The sequence below is a fragment of the Pelophylax lessonae genome (genome assembly GCF_965119305.1).
Source record: "Pelophylax lessonae genome assembly, chromosome: 6".
Taxonomy (NCBI): Eukaryota; Metazoa; Chordata; class Amphibia; order Anura; family Ranidae; genus Pelophylax; species Pelophylax lessonae.
The window spans coordinates 49,885,569-49,906,113 of record NC_138773.1 but is presented as its reverse complement, the minus strand read 5'-3'; the positions used below and the strand labels follow the sequence as shown (position 1 = coordinate 49,906,113).

The 20,545-nt window shown below is 44.3% G+C and overlaps 1 protein-coding gene across 1 annotated transcript in view; it reads left to right on the top strand.

Annotated features, from left to right (window-relative positions):
- Window positions 1-16,116, top strand: part of ARHGDIG (Rho GDP dissociation inhibitor gamma) — an 86,306-nt gene extending 70,190 nt beyond the window's left edge. Inside the window, exons 4-6 of the mRNA XM_082260134.1 lie at window positions 2,297-2,373; window positions 11,060-11,123; window positions 15,718-16,116. Of these exons, the coding sequence (XP_082116260.1) occupies window positions 2,297-2,373; window positions 11,060-11,123; window positions 15,718-15,917 (341 nt within the window). The 3' untranslated portion in view covers window positions 15,918-16,116. The remainder of the gene's footprint in view (window positions 1-2,296; window positions 2,374-11,059; window positions 11,124-15,717) is intronic.
- Window positions 16,117-20,545: the final 4,429 nt, after the last annotated feature.

Sequence of the window (20,545 nt, the reverse complement as noted above, 5' to 3'; positions counted from 1 at the left end):
ATCTATGCCTGCTCCCATGGCATCCCTCCTTCCCCTTCTGTTGCCTGCAACTGCTGATCTGCATGCAGCTCCAGGGAGCTGGTAGGGGGGTCCCTTTCTCTGTCTCAAAAAAAGAGATAAGTGGGTCTCTATGGGGTGGTCAGATGAAAACAAGACCACCTGTCCCTTTTCATCCGATCGATTGATGGGAAATGGGGGATCCATCTGTTTTTAGTGGACACATGTCCATTTACATCGGCCTCTCCATAGAGATCAGTGAGTGGTCCAATTGGGCCTGCCTGAAAAATGGACAGGCAGACCCGATTGGTCTGCTTGTGTGAAAGGGGCCTAAGGCCTTGTTTACACAGGGCATACACAGCGTACCTTTACAGGGATGCATAGGTTTTCTGTGCATCTCTGTGCAGGCAGTCCCATTGATGTCATTTGGGATGTAGCAACTGCATGAACAGAGCCATTGCTCCCAATTTGACATCCATGTAGGTCAGCGTGCATCTCCCTGAGCTAACACGGTCTGCGTTTTAAGGTTGGGCACCCCACCCACGCGGATGTCAGATTGGGAACAGCAGCTATGCCTGTGCAGCCGTTGCATCCAAATTAATGTAAATGGGACTGTCTGTATGTGGATGCTTGTAGTATGCCACATGTGAACGATGCTTTAGTAGTAGTAGTAGTAGTAGTTTAGCAGTGCAATATTAATGATTTTAGTGTATTTTTTGTGAAAATAGGGATATGATGTACATTTGCGCAATTTTTGTGGGCCCAATTTTTTTTTTTTATCCTACACCTACAGCTCATGTGCTTTCAGAAAATATATGGTTTGAGGGGTCTTTTCAAATTCTGAAAGCTGTAAGTGAAAAATGGTAACCCCTGGATTTTTAGAATAAATTGATTTTATTTCGTTTTGCTTACTTTCGGTTTTCACCATTTCACAAAAAGGTGCAATTTAACCACTTTACCACCAGAGGATTTTGCTGTCTTACGTCCAGGCCACTTTTTGCGATTCGGCGCTGTGCGACTTTAACTGACAATTGCGCGGTCGTGCGACACCGTACCCAAACGAAATTTACGTCCTTTTTTTCCCACAAACAGAGCTTTCTTTTGGTGGTATTTGATCACCTGTGCGCTTTTTACTTTTTGCGCTATAAACAAAAAAAGAGCGTTTATTTTGAAAAAATAACAATATTTTTAACATTTTTTTTATATGAAATTCCCCCCCCCCCCCCCCCAAAAATGTAAAAATCAAATTTTTTTTAAATTTTTGGCCAATTTGTTTTCTGCTACCTATGTTTGGTAAAAAAAAATCACGATAAGCGTGGGTTTTTTTTAACGCGTAATGGCGGCGATCTGCGATTTTTTTTTTTTGCGGGACTGCGACATTGCGGCGGACAGATCGGACCCTTGACTGACATTTTTGACACTTTTGGGGGTACCAGTGACATTACTGCAGTAATCAGTGCTATATATATGCACTGTTACTGTAAAAATGACACTGGCAGTGAAGGGGTTAATTTTATTGGAGAGGGAAGGGTTAATGTATGCCTGGTGCTTACTGACGTGTGGGGGGGCAGGTGACTGAGTGACAGAAGGACAGATCGGATGTTCAGCTATGCTGAACACTCCGATCTGTCAGTCCCTGTCACTATGGAGATCCGCCCGCTCTGTTTACACAGGCGGGCGGATCTCCTCACTCGATTCCCCGACGATCGGGGAAGAGCGGCGGCAATCGCCGCTGCTCCTCCCCTGGCCCGACTCCCGCTGTGACTGAAAACAGCGGGAGCGCCGCCTACAGGGGGAGGAGTCCAGCGACGTAGGTCTACGTCGCTGGATGGGAACGAGCCACTGTGCCGCAGTAGCAGCACAGTGGCTGGGGCTAAAGTGGTTAAAATGTACAGATATTTGTTATTTACGAACTCAATACAATTTTAACTTTTATATTTCGTAGGAATTTAGCATTTTGTACATTTTGCCATGCATGAATCCACTATTAATGATTTTAGTGTATTTTTAGCAAAAATATTGTTTTGATAAACATTTGCACAGATATCGCGATGCCTTAAAAATCAGTAGCACCTTCTTTTTATTCTACTGGCCATGTGCTTTCAGAAAATATATGATTGCTGAGATATATATATTGAAAGCTGTATGTGAAAAAGGAAAACCTCCAGATTTTTAGAGAAATTTTTGCATATGTTCGATTTTCACGATTTCTCAAAAAGGCCCACTAAGTGTGGGTTTATCACCTATAATTTATGTTATCGTATGTGTTACATTAACAGATGCTAATTTATATTTGCAGGCAATGTAGGAACATTGAAAGATCACACCTATGTCATGAAAGAGGGTAGCACTTACAGGATTAAAATTACATTTAAGGTAAGGAAAAAAAATTCAACAAAAAACACAAAGTTGGGATTAGAATTTACCGCCTGGTCAGTAGTCAGTAGTGTGATGGGTGTACTTCAGTTGGTTTTTACTGTTCCTTAACCACTTCAGTTCCGGAAGGTTTTAGCCCTTGATCACCTCTGCGGTTTTTAGATTTTGCGCTATAAACAAAAAAATAGCGACAATTTTTGAAAAAACACTATATAGTTTAGGTGCAGCCTTGCATGACTGCACAATTAACAAACTGGCGCAGTGCGGTAAAGCAAAAAAAAATGGCCAGGTCATGAAGGGGGTAAATTCTTCTGGTGCTGAAGTGGTAATGTGCTTTTACGCAACAAGAATGCTGTACTTGTAAACTCTTTACATTTGTAGGAAAACAATACACAACACACTGTATTACAAATATGCATACAACACACATACACGTGCTATCTAACCTTCCTAGCAAATGAGCATTGAAAATGGTCAGTATGCTGAAAGGATACACTAAAAAGACACATGGGCTATATCGGCTTCAACGTCTCTGTAGGCAACCGGGACACCAGGCTAATTGAGTGATTTCAGAAATCGGGTTCTCTCATAGTGTAAATTTACCGTCCTCCCCAGGTGAAGTTCCCACTTTGGTCTTGTAAAGTCCTCTCTGGCACAGACCTTCCTTCTACCCGGGTCCTCTACTTCAGTGGTCCTCAACCCTGGCCTACAGGGCCCACTAACAGGCCAGATTTTCAAGATAACTGAAATACATCCCAGGTGATATCATTTGCTGCTCAGTGATTGCAGTACTCTAGTCTGCATCTGCCCAAGGTAATACCTAAAATCTGGCCTGTTAGTGGGCTCTGTAGGCCAGGGTTGAGGACCACTGCTCTACTTGATATGAAGTCTCTTCCTTCCACCAAGGTCTTCTTCCAGACTTGTGTTCAGAACCTGGCTGTGTTGTCTCCTTTCTTGCCTCCCCCATTTCCTACAACACCACTTCCTGTCTTAACTAGCCTTCGTGAACCAGTTAAACATATTAATTAGGTTTTGGATAGAGGAAGCCCAGCTTCTGAATTCTAGATAGTAGCCAAATGTATATACTGTAAAGAAATCTCTAAAATAGTCATGGCATGCCAGGAAATATTTTGGCGGTGCCTGACTGAGCAGGGGACCTTGCTCCACATTTGGTGGAGCTGCCCAGCTTTACAACAATTTTGGGCTTTTGTCTATCGTGTTGCTACGTCAGTCTCTAGGTTGATGTTGGACTTTACTCCAGCATAGTACCTATTACACGGCACTAACCTCCATATTCGCCAGTACCATAGATCTTTGGCTGTGCATATGGTGAACGCTGCCAGACTTTGCATATCGGTTCACTGGAGAGTGCCTCAACCTCCCACGCTCAAGGAATGTCTTGAACTGCAATCCTACCTTGTGTCACATATGTTCCCTTTTGAGCTTTCCAGTTTTGTGTATGTATATTCGTATTATATAATCTATTATACTTTACCCACTTGATCTCGGGAAGATGTAGTTGTACCCCCCCTTCAAGACCGGGCCATTTTTTTTTGATATGGCACTAAAAACTGACAATTGCGTGGTCGTGCAACGATGTACCCAAAAAAAAAAAAATATGTCCTTTTTTCCCACAAATAGAGCTGTATTTTGGTGGGATTTGATCACCTCTGCTTTTTTTAAATGTTTGCACTATAAACAAAAAAAGACTTACAATTTAAAAAAGAAAAAAACAATATTTCTCTTTCGTTCATTGACAGACACAGCTCCGGAATCTTCTTGACCATTGGGTTATGCTGCCCCCTACAGGAGTAGGACACTAGGCAGAAAAAGTCTAACTACGCCTATGGGCAGTCCAAGGGGGTATACTCCCACTTCCTGCTGTGGGCACTCAGTTTTTTTTTTTTTTTCTGCCTAGTCAGGAGTAAGGACCTAGTTCCTTGCTGGGATCTCTGGTCCTGGCATTTTTTCCTTTATAAATGGAATTTTTTCCTTTTATTACTCTCTGTTCCTGTAAGAACTAAAATCAACTGCCAGTCTGGGCGTTGGACTGGATATCCTGGATCCTTATAGTCTTCCAGTCCGACCAGCGAGCGCAACCCCTCCACCGCGCTAGTTCAGCCGCTACATAGCCCCACTGGACAGGGCTGGCCGGCGAGTTACACATCTCACGAGGATGCACAGACCTGGACTCGGCCTAAATCGCAGTGTGCCTCTGGCCCGCAGCACGCCCATTCCAATGGTGCGGTGGTCTGCATGGAGTGGTGCCCACCTGGTTTCCATGGTGTTGTAAGTAGTGTCCCTTCCTTCCCCTGGTGGCCTTTTGGGGTGGAAGTGGGCCCCTCCCTGAGATGGTTGGACCCCTGGGTTCCCCTCCTTTCTGCATAGCGTTCCCCCCCCCATTTAGGTGCCCCTGGGACCACCTCCATTTACCCACCCCTAGCTCCCCCCCCCAGGGGCGGCCATACATGTAATTTCTGTTTGGGGGTGTCCAGCAGGTGATGGGGGGGGGGGGGTGTGGCGCCGGCTGCTAAACACGTGTTTTTTTGTGGGGGGGGGGTGATCCTGATGGGGGCTCCTTTCAGGTCCCCTCCTTACTGCCCATCCATTTCTGGGGGTACCGGGAGCCGCCATTTTGTCGTGGATGGCTGCTGTATATGTTAGCGGCCGTGTTTGTGTAGTCCGTCTGCTTTTTTTTTTTGTAGTATCCTATTGTTCTAAAGCGGCGGCCATGTTTTTGACGCCTATGGAGCAGTGGTTCGGTGGTGGGCCTCTAGTGTTCTGGATTTCCTCCTCCTCTCTGATCGCTGCACGGCGTACAGCTTTGTGCTTTGCTCTGTTCCTGAGTCGGTGGTGGTGAGTCCCTGTGGGTACAAATGACTCTCCCCCATTCTGCTATAGCAGCAACTTGGTGCACTGAGACTTGTGGTGCTGCTTGTACAGCGGTTGGGGGTTGTTTAGCAGTACTTTTTCTATTTTTGCTAGTGTGGTCCCCAGGTTAACCATGGAGTACCTGGAGAGCATGTTTCACCATCTTACCCCCCTCTCAGAGGTTGCGGGTCCCAGTCCACTCTGTCTGCTATGATGGCGGTCCTAGTGTCCAAGGTAAATATGGTCCTGCAAAAAACAGGGCAGGCAAAAAGCGCACCAAACCCCCCCCCCCCCCCCCCCCACATTAACCTGCATGCTCTGTCTCTTCACATTCTGAGGTTGATCTGGCCACCGCAGACGTGAGTATCCCTACTGGGTCTGCGTCCACGCACCCTGAGTGCTCTGATAGTGAGGATGATTTCTCTTCCACTACGGCCACATGCAAAGGCACTAGTGGATGCACTGATTGTATTAGTGCGGGAAACTTTAAAACTGGAGGACGCAGCAGCCGCTGCGTTGGAGACTTCGGTACATTTATGGCGCTTTTCCACTGCATGGAACCGAATGGTTCGGCTCGCTTTTGTGCTTTTCCACTGCTGGTACCGCATGGTACAGTGTAGGGAACGGTTCGGTACGGTACGGTACGGCGGCGCTTTTCCACTGCATGGAACCGAACGGTACGGCTCTCAAAAACAGTACCTACTCGATGGTGATTCCAAGAGGTACCATACCCGGTACCATATCCCACAATCCTTTGCATGCAGTCACTACTAGCAGCCGAGCCGGTACTTGCAGTGGAAAAGTGCCTTTAGCTACCCGCAGATCCTCAAAGACGACAAAGGTATTCATTCCCCTTTACCGCCTATTTTGACAAAATTGTCGTGAGTCAGTGGGGTTTCCCTAAACGCACTGTCAGGGTGCCTAAGCGTTTAGTTGGAGATATCCCTTTGAAGAGTCCCTGTTAAAAAAAGCTGACAGTACCACTTGTGGTGGATTCTCAGGTTTCCAGGTTAAATAAAGCCACCCTTCTCCCGGTGCAGGACTCTCCATCTTTTAAAGACCCTTTTGACAAGAGAGCTGAATCTCTGGTCCGACATCTTTTTACCATGGCCGATTCCATCCTTATTCCGCTGTTTACCATAACTTTGGTTTCCCAGACCTTAACAAAATGGGCAAAGCTTTGCGCCAGGATTTGGAAGGGGAATAGATTCCCACTAACCTCGCGGAGCTGGCGGACCATGGTCCTGTTGGATCTCCCCTTTGTAGGGGATCGCCTGTTTGGCGCTTCCATGGATGAGATCATTAAGGGTCTTACAGGGGGAAGAAGTGCTCTTCTCCTGCAGGCTACCAGGAGCAAGGAGTCTGGTTACAAACGTGGGCCCTTCTCGGCTCACAAGCGGCCCTTTTGTTCCTCAGGATCTCAGGATAAGGGATCAAAATCAGTTCTAACCCCCTCCAGAAGTTCCAAGAGTCCCTGGTCTGGTAAGCCGATTGCGGGTCTCCCCAGACCCAAAATCAAGCCCTCTTCTGCCTGAAGGGGCACCCCCACCCCATCTTATCACAGATGCTCTGGTGGCCCCTTGGGGCCAATACCATCTGATATACGCATTTCCCCCTCTAAATCTTCTGCCAAGACTTCTGCAAAGAATCGGGGCAGAAGGGATTCCAGTCATCTTAGTGGCACCAGACTGGCTTCGACGGTCTTGGTACTCAGATCTGGTATGGCTGGTCGCCGACGTCCCTTGAAGACTCCCACTCAGAGAAGATCTTCTGGCTCAAGGGCCGATCTTCCTTTCTGCTTTACAGTCGCTGGCTTTAACGGCTTGGCTATTGAAATCCAGGTAGAAGGGTGCCTATATCAGTGATTCCCACGCTGTTGAAAGCTAGAAAATCTACTTCTAGGAATATTCATCATTGAGTCTTGAAGGTGTACATTGCGTGGTGTTAGCCTCGGGGGGGTCTCCCCCCCCGTTCTTTTTCGGTGACTTGAATCTTGGAGTTTCTCCAAAAAGATATAGATCAGCGTTTGGCCTTGGGAATCATCAAGGGCAAGGATTCGGTCTTGGCAATTTTCTTTCAACGCCCATTGGCTATGCATTCCTTGGTTCACACCTTTGTTCAGGGGGTCTGCCACTTGTCTCCCCCGGTGAAATCTCCGTTGCCTCTGTGGGACCTCAATTTGGTGCTGTCAGTTCTTCGGAAATCGCCTTTTGAAGATATTTGTGAGCTTCCTCTACGTATTTTTTGACACAGAAGGTAGCTTTCTTGGTGGCTATTACGTCTGCAGCAGGGTGTTGGAGTTGGCTGCATTGTCTTGTTGTTTACCTTATTTAGTGGTTCACAGAGACAAAGTGGTGCTTCGTCCCTGCCAGTCGTTCCTTCCTAAGGTCGTTTCTGGTTTCCATTTAAATGAAGACATTGTGTTGCCTTCCTTGTGTCCTAAGCCTAAACACCCTAAGAGATTGTCTTGCACTCTTTGGATGTGGTTCGGACAATCAGGGTGTACCTGGCGGTGACTGAGTCGTTTTGGAAATGAGGCTCGCTATTTGTCCTCACCGATCAATCTCGTAAAGGGCTGGCTGCGTCTGCTGCGACCATTTCCAGATGGATCAGGCAGACCGTGGTGCAGGCATATTCCATTAAGGGGCAGAATACTCCTTTCCCTGTTAAGGCGCATTCTACTAGGGCGCTTAGGGCAGGCCTCGACAAATCCCGGGCGCCAGGTCGCATTTGCGACTAGAATTAGCGACCTGGCGCCTGGGGTGCCCTGCTTGAGCTGTCCTGTCCCTTTTGCGCCCCCCACCTCCTCTTCGAGTTCACGGACTTCCGCGCCGTCCAGAAATTTAGTCCCCGGCTTTTCGGCCTTCTTCTGTGAGATGAGAAGCTAGGGGAACTGGCGCCCTCTTGTGGTGGCCGGGAGTAATGCATGTTCTCAATGCCTTTTCTTCTCCTTCCAAAGAGGAGAAGAGAGGGAAGTTTTTTAAGGCTTCATCTCTCTGTCCAGTTACCTTTGCTTAAAGGTAAGTGGACAGGGAGTGTGGTTATTATTATTAATTTATTTTTTAAATGTAAAAAAAATAATAATTTCTTTTTTTTTAATTAAAAAAAAATAAAAAAATATATATATATATCTTTTTTTTTTTTTTTTTTTTTTTCAATTCTTATTAAAAAAAAAAAAAAAAAATATATATATATATCTTTTTTTTTTTTCCTCATCGCCGTGCCACAGCCGAAGGCCCCTTTCACACGGGCTGTCTGATCAGGTCCGCCTGTCAGTTTTTCAGGCAGACCTGATCGGACCGTTCAGTCTCCTCTATGGAGCGGTAATCTGCCGCCATCTGACCCTGCCCGCCAAAAACAGACGGATGGTGGTTCTATTTTCTATCCATCCCATGGATCGGATCAGATGGCATCGGATGGAAAGAGACAGACAGTCTGTTTCCATCCAATTGCGCTATATAGTAGAGTGGGGTTCTAGTCGTATTTATGTGTAAATTTAGTATCAGTTTTTTTAAATAAAGCTTGGTTGTTTAAAAAAAAAAAAAAAAAACTGGCTCCTAACTTTTTTAGCTGGCTCCTAGATTTCAGGCAAATTTGTCAAGCCCTGGCTTAGGGCCTCTTGGGCCTTCCGTCATCAGGCGTCAGTGGTGCAGGTTTGCAAGCCGGCTACTTGGTCGTCTGTGCACACTTTCACAAATGTTTACAAAGTGGATGTGTTGGCATCTCAGATGCTGCCTTTGGTCGCAAGGTTTTGCAGGCTGCTGTTGAGTCCTCTTTCAGGGTGTATTTTTTAGGTGAGCTCCAGTTGTTCCTGGTTGAGCTCTTTGTTACCTGGTTGGCTAGGTTTAGCCTTTTTGGGAGTATATCCCCTGGGACTTCCCCATAGGTGTGGTAAATTTATTTTTCACGGTCTAGTGTCTTACTCCTGTAGAGGACAGCATAACCCAATAGTCAAGAAGATTTTGGATCTGTGTCCGTCAATGAACATCAGAGAAAAGGATTTTACGGTAAGATAAAAATCCAATTTTTTTTACTTATATAAAAAATATATCATAATAAAATTAAAAAATCTAATTTCTTCATAAATTTAGGCCAATATGTATATTGCTACATATGTTTGGTAAAAAAAAAAAATCCCAGTAAGTGTAAATTAATTTTGCGCAAAGGTTATAACATCTACAAACTATGGGATAAATACTGGAAATGTGTGTGTGTGTGTTTACATATATATATTAGTAATGGTGGCAGTCAGCGACTTATACTGGGACTGTGATATTGCGGCGGACAATCAGAGACTTTTAACACTGCAGGAACCAGTGAAACGAATACAGTGGTCAGTGCTAAAAAAAACATGAACCGTCACTGTAGTAATGACACTGTTTGGAAAGGGGTTAAACATCTGGGGCGATTACAGGATTAAATGTGTGCCTAGCCAGTGTTTGTGTACTATGTGAGGTGCTTTCACTAGGGGATGTGATGGATTTTAGTACTTTCTTTGCAGGGAAAGAAAATCCATGACATCCCTGCTGTCAGGATGGAGCTCTGCCTTGTTTACATAGGCAGAGCTCCACCAAGCCTCTATTCCTGATGATTGGCGTGTATCAGCAGACATCTGTTCGCCAACACCTGCTTACCTGTTTTTGCTGGGACTAGTCACAGCAGAAGCTGCGTGTGCACCCTAGGTGGAAGTGCAGAATCGGGTATATATACGCTGCACATAATGGCTGCCCTATGACAGTGAATCTGCTATTGGGGGGCTTGTTGGGCGGTTAATAAACTTCTTTATGTCTTTATGGGGGGGGGGGGGACCATGGCAACACAGTAATGTACTGTAGGGTACACAGTAACACATATTGTACATGTGTACAGAACAGTAGCAATTCAGAGCCTAAGCAGAGCAAAAAAGGAATAAGGGCCCTACTCAAAAACACTATCTAATAAGAAGCAGAAGATGTCAAGGCCCTACTAGTTAGAGCTTACCTGATGGTTATTAGAGCTGCTTGTTGGAACTTGCTATCTAATACGGAACAAAGGTTATGCGGTTCACCTCACTATCTGATAGGGAACGGGAGGTATGAGGGTCTTGCTGATTTCAGCTTATTGTCTAATATGGAACAGGATATAAGAAGGTCATGCTCATCAAAGCATACTGCCCAGTATGGAAAAGGTATTAGTGTCCTGGTCTTAAGACTTGACAATATCAAAGAAAATGCGGTAGAAGACACCAAGCACCTGCTTTACTGGGAACAGTAGCTATGTGGGTTGAGCCCCTTTTTTAAAGCATTTTTACTTTATTTTTTTCTTCTAGAAATTCTACATGCCTGACTGTCCTGCTGATGCATTGGTTTTAATACTTTGAGTCCTTTACCCTGAACTATAGAGATGCTAACCGTATCCAACTTTTATTTGCTGCAAGCCTATTCCAGGTCCGCTACTCAAAATGATTGTAGCCGGAGTTGGTCGGTCAGCTACTTGATGGTGTTTAGAAGAGCAGATATCACCAAAGTATCCTGCAGAATAAGTAAATCAGGGTCATACAACTACTAGGTAGTAGGTACTGTAAATCATAGGACCAATAAACCCTGTTGGAGGGGTCTATAGAATGGGGATGATGGATAGAATGGTGTGCACACTGTATGATAATAGGAAGTATCGGATAATTGAAAACAATGATAGGTTCAGAGAAAGGTGTGTTTTTAGAGAGAGATTGAAGTATTTGGTATTCCTGGGCGGTCGGAGTATGTCCTTGGACCCTTGAGTGCTGATGCATGGTCTTCCTACCTATTCACAGTCTGTTGTTTTACTTTTCTTCTAGGTGAACAAGGAAATTGTATCTGGGCTAAAATATGTACAACATACCTTCAAGACAGGAATTAAAGGTAACTTTTTTTGATAAAAATATCGATCAAATGAAATGGGTAACGTTCTTAACTTTCTCTGTGTAGCTTTGTTAAAAAAAAAACCTTTCCATGTTCACAAGCGCTCTACATTGGGGTTGATTTACTAAAAGGCATATAGTCTTGCACATGATTGGATGATAGAAATCCGCAGAACTTTCCCTCATTTCATAGCATCCTCTCAGATCTAGTGCAACTGCACTTGCAGTGCACAGACTGTTTGCCTTTAGTAGAACAACCCAATTGTGTTTTAACTTTAAAGCCAAAAACCCCATTCAAAAGCATTGTTTCAGTATGTTCATGGATGCAGGTCAGCGATCTCTCTGGTCATTAAGGGGATAGAACCTTCCAGGGCTGAAGTGGTTAAAGGAGCTGAAATATTAAAGTTGACTTCCCCTGTTCACACTAGTGCTATTTGCAGGGCACGACAATGGAAAGGAGAAATAACCTTAGCGCAAATAGAAAGTGGATGTGTAGCCCATATGTGCCAAAATGTCAATGTCTGGGAAAATTTTATTAAAAAATTCCACTGTTTATACGGCTGCAGGTATTGGGAGCCTCTGTAAACTCTGAATAAAAGATAAAAAAGAAGCTGCAGGCTAGCCTATAATTTTTTGCTTTCTGTGCTTCCCTGTCTCAACTTAGTAATTGCAAATACTCTTTCTGAAAGAGTATTTGCAATTACTTGAGCCAGGGGAAGCACAGAACGCAAAATATTTACACTGATGAGTCTGACTTACTGACCTGTCGCTTCAGAACCTCCCTCGGCTCTACGCTGAGCCCGCGCTGCTGCCTGGAGAAGAGGGAGGTGGCCGGTGGTGGGTGGAGTAAATTTAGGAGCGGAGGAGGAATTTGACCATTGCCCTCGCTCTCCCACTGTCACGTGACGACGCTGACGTCGCATGACATCACTGGTTGCTAGACGCCAAGCGGCATACTAGCAATCAATGTGGCCACAGCGCGCAGGCATGGACTCGACTCGGGGCTAATAATGATATACTTATAGCAGGAGACCTTATTCGTCTGCGAGCCAGATGCAGCATTCAAAAGAGCCACTTCTGACTCGTGAGCCATAGGTTCCCTACCCCTGCTTTAGAAGATCTTGCAAATCTGGGTAACTGTTTAAAAAAAGCTGAACCACCAGATTAAAGGACATGTACCAGGCACGGCATATGTGTCAACTTTCCCTGTTGAAGGGCAGACAGAAGGTTAGTGCCATTATGACACACCACCATTCCTGGCTCTTTAAACCTGACTCGTTGAATGGCCCTTTGAACGCTTAGGGGGGTATTGGTGTTTCATAGGACAATCCAGCAGAGGAGGGCATGGTGGAGGAGGGGATAGAACTGACAGATCTTGCATAATCACCACCAGCTGTATAGAGACCTGGTGGCAAAACAAGCTCCAGCACAGAACCCTGTGCTGCATCCTTCCTAGTTGCAAGCAGAGTTACCCAGTGTGCTGTGAACAAAATATATTATTCCTGACCATGCTTGCTGGACCACGTGTCAGCAGTAATGTGGACCTTGCGGCTGGCTGCCTTTCCCAATGATGCCATAGCATTGCCTTCCATGTGATGGTACAGAGCTGGAATGGCCTTGCATGCAAAGAAATAGCGACTGGGAACCTGCCATTGTGGTACAGCGCATTCTGCAAATTCACAGAAGGGGCAGAATCCACCAGACAGAAAGGCAGGAGTTGGACAAGCTGGAATTTAGAGGCTGTGGGTGGCAAGGAGTGTTTTTTTTTTTTTTATTTGCAGCAACTGGGGCAGATAAATTTGCCTGCTATACTCTACAGCTGGTGGTGTGCTGCTGGCAGATGTATTGCAAGGACCTGTCATACCCTTTGCTATACCATCATCTCTGTCAGTGGAGGCTGTTGAGAGGTCATGAGATATATAGGGGGGTAGACATGAAAGGTAAGGAGTGAGGAGGAGCAGAATTGCGTCCCTTTTGTGTGGCTTTCAGGTACTCTTGCCAATGGGCTGATTGGTGGGAGGTTAAATGCCTTGTCAAGCATGTGGTACCCAAATGGCTGGTGTTTTTGCCACACTTAATCTGCTTGCGGTAGAGATTGCAAATTGCAACCGTGCGATTGGTTGGATATGTGCTAAAAAAAGGCCCAGACTGCTGAGCTGTGGGAAGTGGACTGGGAGATAAGAGCTCCACAATCTGATGGAATAGGGTGGCTGCTCTCTACTATTCCATGATGTCTTCAAGGATGTCCTGCCTCCTTGAGGTTGTTTCTCCCCCTCGCTTTCGTCCTCTGCTCTATCTGGTACCCAAGTCGTGTCAGTGACCTCATTATCATCCCCTCCATCCTCCTCATCACCGGAGCCAACTTGGCATTATGCTGTGGCTGGGGTAACATGACTGCCAATTTCTTGTTTATCAGTGTTCTCACCTCTGTAGGCTCTTGTTACTCCATTCCTCAACCTCAGAACCAACATCAGAATCAAGTAATACCTGATCATCAAGAAGCAAGTGGCTGATGCTGTGTTCAAATAATTCAGCAGCCCCCTCCATGCATGATGATGGGGCTATGACAGGAGTAGCTGTGGACAAAGAGGCAGAATAAGCTGCTGTGGCAGCTGCAGAGGACTATGCGCATGGGTCGTGGAGGATGAGCTAGATAGCATGGGCAACATCACTAAACCGAGAAAAATGTGCCCTGCCTCAGGACGGACCACGTCCACCTTTTGCCTATGGACACAGACGCTACTGGCCCCCTCATAGTGCCGTGGGAACGTCTGCCTCTCCTTGTTGGCTTCCCAAACATGATGGGGGGGGGCGAGGGCTTAATACCCAAATTTAATAGAAACTGGGAAATGTGTGATTGGATGCACTTTATTCATTAAAAAGTGGTGTTTTGTGCACTTTAAAGAACTGACGCTGACAGAAATGTAAAAACTATAAAAAATAGGGGGGGAAACTAGCGTTGCAGTCAGATTTAAAACATTAAAAAAAAAGGGGGGCAGGCAGGGGAGAAAAAAGAAAAAAAAAAACCCCTGCAGCAACCAGAAAAAATGGTGTATACAGCACTAAATGTTAGTGTAGTGCAGTGTTTACATAACACACTATACTGACACTACACTATACTGTCACACTATACTCACACTACTACACTATACTGACACACTATACTTACTCTACGTTCTGAGTCACAATGACACACTAATTCCCTAGCACCAAACTGAGCCCTGCTCTATCTCCACTCCAACAACACACTGCAAAAGCTTCCTTTATGGAGGAACCTTTGATAGTGTGGGGTGGGACTATGAGCACTGAGCCATGATTGGACAAAGTCATCATCACTTTGTCCAATCAGGGCTCTGACGGTGCTCTGTGCACAGTGCATTGTGGGGCACACGGCGGACGAACATCCCGTTGAGTGCCCCACTAATTTGGGTGTTGGGCGAACAGGCGCTGTTCGGGCCAAACTTTTGCTCAGCCCAAACTGTTCACCCAACACTATTTAGCAGTAAGCTTGGCACTCAACCAGCCTTCTAATTTAATGCTGAATGCCAGCTATAGATCCCCCCTTTCCCAATCTTTGCCCCCCAAATAAAATCTTAGTCTAAAAGCCCTAAACGCCTAAATTTGTGGTCACCTGATGCACCATGTCCCAATTCTTCTCTTTGTGTCCACTTCACTGCCTGGTGGACATAGATACTTCCTATTGGCTGTCCAGCAGCATATTCCTTAGGAGAATGTTGTTGATGACACTGGGAAGAAGAAACCAGTCTACTGCAGCTCTCTGGATCAACTGGTTAGGGCTCCTGCAAGCAGCACTGGAAAGGGACATGGACAGCAGAATTAGGTGATTATAAAATGGCTTCTAAAGGTATTTAGGAAAAAACTGAATAGGCGATCAGGTGGTATGGAAGGGAGTGGTCTTATGTCCAGAGATGGGCTTTAAACATAAAGGTGCTCTGTTTACATTGGAAAATCACTGCTGGGAGGGGGATCAGGGTGAGCTAAAGTTGGTGGTAAACTAAAACCCCAACTACAGCACCGCTACTATAAATTTTGAGGATGAATTGTTTCTTTATGGCTACAGAGGTAAGTGATGACTCCTTTTAAAGTTCATGTGCAGCTTGTTAAGAATATGTAAACAATATAGTCCCCACAGCCTGGCCACAGGATCACTTTTAAATTCCCTTTTTTTATTTATTTTTTTAATGGTAGTTCCAGTCCCTCACAGGGACCCTAGGGGTTGATTTACTAAAACTGCAGAGTGCAAAATCTGGTGCAGCTGTGCATGGTAGCCAATCAGCTTGTTCAAATAAGCTTTGACAATAAAACCTGGAAGCTGGTTGGTTTCTTATGCAGAGCTACACCAGATTTTTCACTCTCCAGTTTTAGTAAATCAACCTCAGAGTTATATGAAATGCAAAATTTTACAGTTGTCAGCAGACTAGGAATAAAGGAAATCTAGTAATGGGGACATATGTCCCAGTGAGGGGGATGTGTGTATATATATTTATTTCAGTATATGTACACAGTATATAAAACTGTATGTTCTATTTACCTATATCATAAAAATAATTAAATTTTTTTTTTTTTGTCAACAGTTGACAAAGGGACACACATGGTTGGCAGTTACGGCCCTCGGATCGAACCGTACGAATTCCTAACGCCACCAGAGGAGGCTCCGAAAGGAATGATAGCCCGCGGGACGTATTCCGTTAAGTCCTGCTTCACAGATGATGACAAAACCGACCACTTGTCCTGGGAGTGGAAATTGAGTATAAAAAAGGAGTGGAAGGACTAGATCAGGAAAATAAAAGCCCACCATGACTTTGTTTTCATCTTAATTAGGAGAAAATAATGATTCTGCATATTAAAAATTGTACAAGATTTATTATGGTTTCTACATCTGTTTTCTAATTGTTTTCTTGTAGTTTCTAAGAAAAAAAAACAATATACAAACGTGTAAAGACATTATTTAATAAAGAGAACACTTTAACAAATTTCTTGTTATCGCATAAGGTTTTTTGACAAAAATAAATTTGGGATATCCAAACATGTATTCCTATTGGATTTAGACTTGCATCTCTGTTTTTAGGCTTGCTTGAGAATCTTTTACCTTGGGGCATATTATTGGAAATACAGTGGATAAAAAAAGTCTACACTCCCCTGTTAAAATGTCAGGTTTCTGTGATGTAAAAAAAAAATGAGACAAAGATAAATCATTAGAAATGTGAAAAAACTTTTCTGCATTATCCCTGTGTATAAGCCACCTATGACCCAACTCTAAGAAGGACCCAACTCTGTAGGAAGGACCCAACTCTGTAGGAAGGACCCAACTCTAGGAAGGACCCAACTCTAGGAAGGACCCAACTCTGTAGGAAGGACCCAACTCTGTAGGAAGGACCCAACTCTGTAGGAAGGACCCAACTCTGTAGGAAGGACCCAACTCTGTAGGAAGGACCCAACTCTGTAGGAAGGACCCAACTCTGTAGGAAGGACCCAACTCTGTAGGAAGGACCCAACTCTGTAGGAAGGACCCAACTCTGTAGGAAGGACCCAACTCTGTAGGAAGGACCCAACTCTGTAGGAAGGACCCAACTCTGTAGGAAGGACCCAACTCTGTAGGAAGCACTGCATTCAAATTATAGTGCATTAATAAATCTCTGAAAACTGTGTAAAAATCATCTATGTATAATACATTTGCACAAGTCCATCTTTTCTTTTAAATAAATATACAGTCCATCAATAAATGATTTAATGTCCGTGAAAAAAGGCTGCAGTCCCATACACCCGAAACTATTCAGTAATTGCCTCTGATCACCACAGTGCCCTTCACCCCACCTATGGGTGTCTTCTCACCTGCTTGAATGGACCTTACTAATTAACCACTTGCCGTCCAGCCACCGTCAATATAATGCGGCAGGGTCACGCGAATCGCTGTACCTGTACGGCGGTTCGTGGGAGCGATCCTGGAGGCGTGGGTGCCCACTCGCCAGTGGGGAAGCCGATCCATGGGGCCGGCGGCCGCGATTTGCAGTCCCACTAAAAATCGCTGATCGCCGCCATTCCTAGTAAGAAATAAATAGAAATTACATAAATCTTTCCCCTAGTTTGTAGACGCGATAACTTTTGCGCAAACCAGTCAATATACGCTTATTGGAATTTTTTTTTTTTTTTTTTTACCAAAAATATGTAACAGAATACAAATTGGCCTAAAAGGATGAAAAAAATTTTTCAATGGTTTAATTTTTATTTTTTTATTGGAAATGTTATGTAGCAGAAAATGAAAAATATTTTTTTTTTTTCAGAATTGTTTATAGCGCAAAAAATAAAAATCGCACAGGTGATCCAATACCACCAAAATAAAACTCTATTTGTGGGAAAAGAAAAGACATCAATTGTTTTTTTTTTTTTTTTGATACAGCGTCACACAACCGCGCAATCGTCCGTTAAAGTAACATAGTGCTGAATCGCAAAAAATGGTGTCACAAATAAGGCGCTCACTTTAAATAAATGTCACTTTCCATGGGTGCTCAACCTGTGGCCCTCTAGCTGTTGCAGAACTACAAGTCCCATGAGGCATTGCTAGGCTGACAGTTACAAACATGACTCACATATTGGGACTTGTAGTTTCACATCAGCTGGAGGGCCATAGGTTGAGTAACCATGCTTTTATTCTGATATGTAAGTACTCCCCCCCCCCCCCCCCCCCTTTCCTTTGGACTGCAGTGATGACTTTGAATATGAAAATAAAGCTGAGCAGCACTTCCCCTTTCATTCATTAATGACTCTGAGGCTTATTATGAATAATTTGGCAGAGAAAAGAGTATAATGGCTCATCATAGTTTTAGATTTATTGATTGAGTCTAAGTACCTAGAGAAGAGACATTGATCTTTAATTGTCACTGGACTGCCTAAATCGTACCAAACTTGAGTTTAAAGAGACCCAGGCCAAATGTAACTGATGAAAGCATTTGTTGATTCATTCTTAGGGCTCTTGCCTATGAAATGTAAAAATCAATAGACGCTTGTCTAGGTCTATTCATTGCTTTAGCATAATGTTCAAACCCAACTGAACTTTCAGTTAAAATCGGCTAAATATGAGGGGTCTTCAAAAAGTTTCTCCTCTTTTTATAATCGAGTTTAAAAAAAGGTGTGTAAACTTTTCAAGGAACCCTCGTATTTTCCAGGTGCAGAAAAGAAAATGTGTTCAAAGTCATGAGTAGAAAAGACTGTCTCCTGCCAGCATACTTCAGAGAAGGATCTTAGTTCTTTGTGTGAAAGCAGTGGTCTCTCTGCAGGGGTCCAATATGCCCCCTGCTTAGTCAAAGCTAGAGATTATTTAGCAAAGCTTCTAAAAATCAGAAAGCTCTAGCACCACCTTTTTTGCTAATGCCAACTGGGCACCCATGGAACTCTCCTCACCTCACAAGGGCCCAATCCCTTTATGGTAAATGAGGCCTGTGCTCATCATTCAGTCCCTTCCTCCTTTGCCGGGGATGCTGCACCCTCCAGAGCAGTGTTTCTTAACCTTTTTTCGGTCAAGGCAATCCTTTAAAACTGGATAATCTCGAGGCACCCCATTCTAAAATGTAAAAACTATTCTAATAGTTTTACATAATGCGGCAACATCTACACAAGTAGGACACCCAATGTTAGAGGTGAGGTATGATTCCAAAGCAAACATTTTTGCAAACTGGTACTGACTAGTATTCCAATGTTTCTCCATCACTCAGCAAATGTGACCCCAATGCTAATGGAGCGGGGAACTGGAGGGTCAAACAAAGATGCTGTGCAGGCGACTGACATCCTCCATGTCAACTTATGATGCCATTGGTCATTAGGAAGCCGGCAGCTAGAAGGTTGTAATGGTGCACAAGGAAAATCTGTGGTCTATGTGTAACAAAAAGGCAGGCTTCATCCACACATCAGCTTGTATACGATATTTGGGCAATTTTAGGTATTTTGCTAAGGCATCCGTGAAGAAACCGCAAGGCATCCCGGTTGAAAAAGGCTGCTCCAGAGCCTGGATCTCTCATGGAGCCCAGTTGAACAGTGGCCACCTTGTGGTGCCTGACTTTAATACCAAACCAAAAACCAGGCTTCACCTTAGGAGCCTCCTGCACCAATTTTCAACCAATATGGACTCCCTGGGTAGGAAAACCACCCTAAACCCCTGTAAGTTACATACTCTCTTAATAGAGCCCTGTCACCTCTTGCCAACTATATGGTAACCAGAGTTGTATAAAGTACTCGAAACCCATATTTGAGTAAAAGTACAAGTGCTCGATCAAAAAGTGACTTGAGTAGAAGTGGAAGTGCTCGATCAAAAAGTGACTTGAGTAGAAGTGGAAGTGCTCGATCAAAAAGTGACTTGAGTAGAAGTGGAAGTGCTCGATCAAAAAGTGACTTGAGTAGAAGTACTAAAGTATTCAACATTTTTTGTACTTAAGTACTGCAAGTAGTTTTTTTTTAAATTTTGCTACTCAAGTACTGAAAGTAAAAGTACAAGTACTGTGTTATGTAGTTATTAAAGAAAGAAGCCAAAAGTTTGAACATCATATTGTTTTTTATTATTTCAAATGCAGTTTATTTATACATACATTAGCATTTATTTTCGTATGCGCTGATAATACACATGTTTTGAACTTCATGAAACCTGCCATCTACTGTTCTGGCAGTGGTAATTTTTATAATAGTAACGAGTAACTATGCAGCACAAAAAAAAATTTCGGAGTAGAAGTATTGAAATCATTGAAAAAATGTAGTGAAGTAAAAGTGGAAGTAGGAGAAAAAATTTCTACTCCAGGAAAGTACAGATACCGCCTTTCGGTACTTAAAGCGGAGTTCCACCCTCGTTATACATTTTTTTTATAAAAATACCCCCGGGACAGTCAGGGCTAGCACATTCCACAATGGCTAGCCTCTGATCTGTCCCGGGTTGCACTTACCTTTCAGGAGAAATACTTACCTTGAAATTGTCTTGTCCAGCGCTGCCATCTCAGGTGTGGGCAGCTTGAAGCCAGCGCGATCCTCTTCCGCGTCCTCTTCGGTCCTCTTCCTCCTTCTTTGGTCCCACGATGCACTGCACCGGCCACGACGTCACTTCCGGGTCTTGCGCGTCATCCCTCCACAGCTTCTGGGCATGCCCAGAAGCTGTTTAGAAGGGAATGACGCGCGCGCCCCGGAACTGACGTCGGGGCCGGTGCAGGCGCAATGATTCCTGGGAGCGATGACGTTCAGCTCCCAGGAATCATTGCAAAAGCCAGGAAGTGACGAATCGCCGTGGCCGCCGAGGGGAGGAAGAAGGAAGTAAGGTGAGTATATTTTCTCTAAAAGGTAAGTGAAAAAAAAAAAAAAATTGCGATTATCCATTTGTTTTTCAGGTGACCGGGAGCGAGAAGATGGAGGTAAGTATAAATTTCGGGT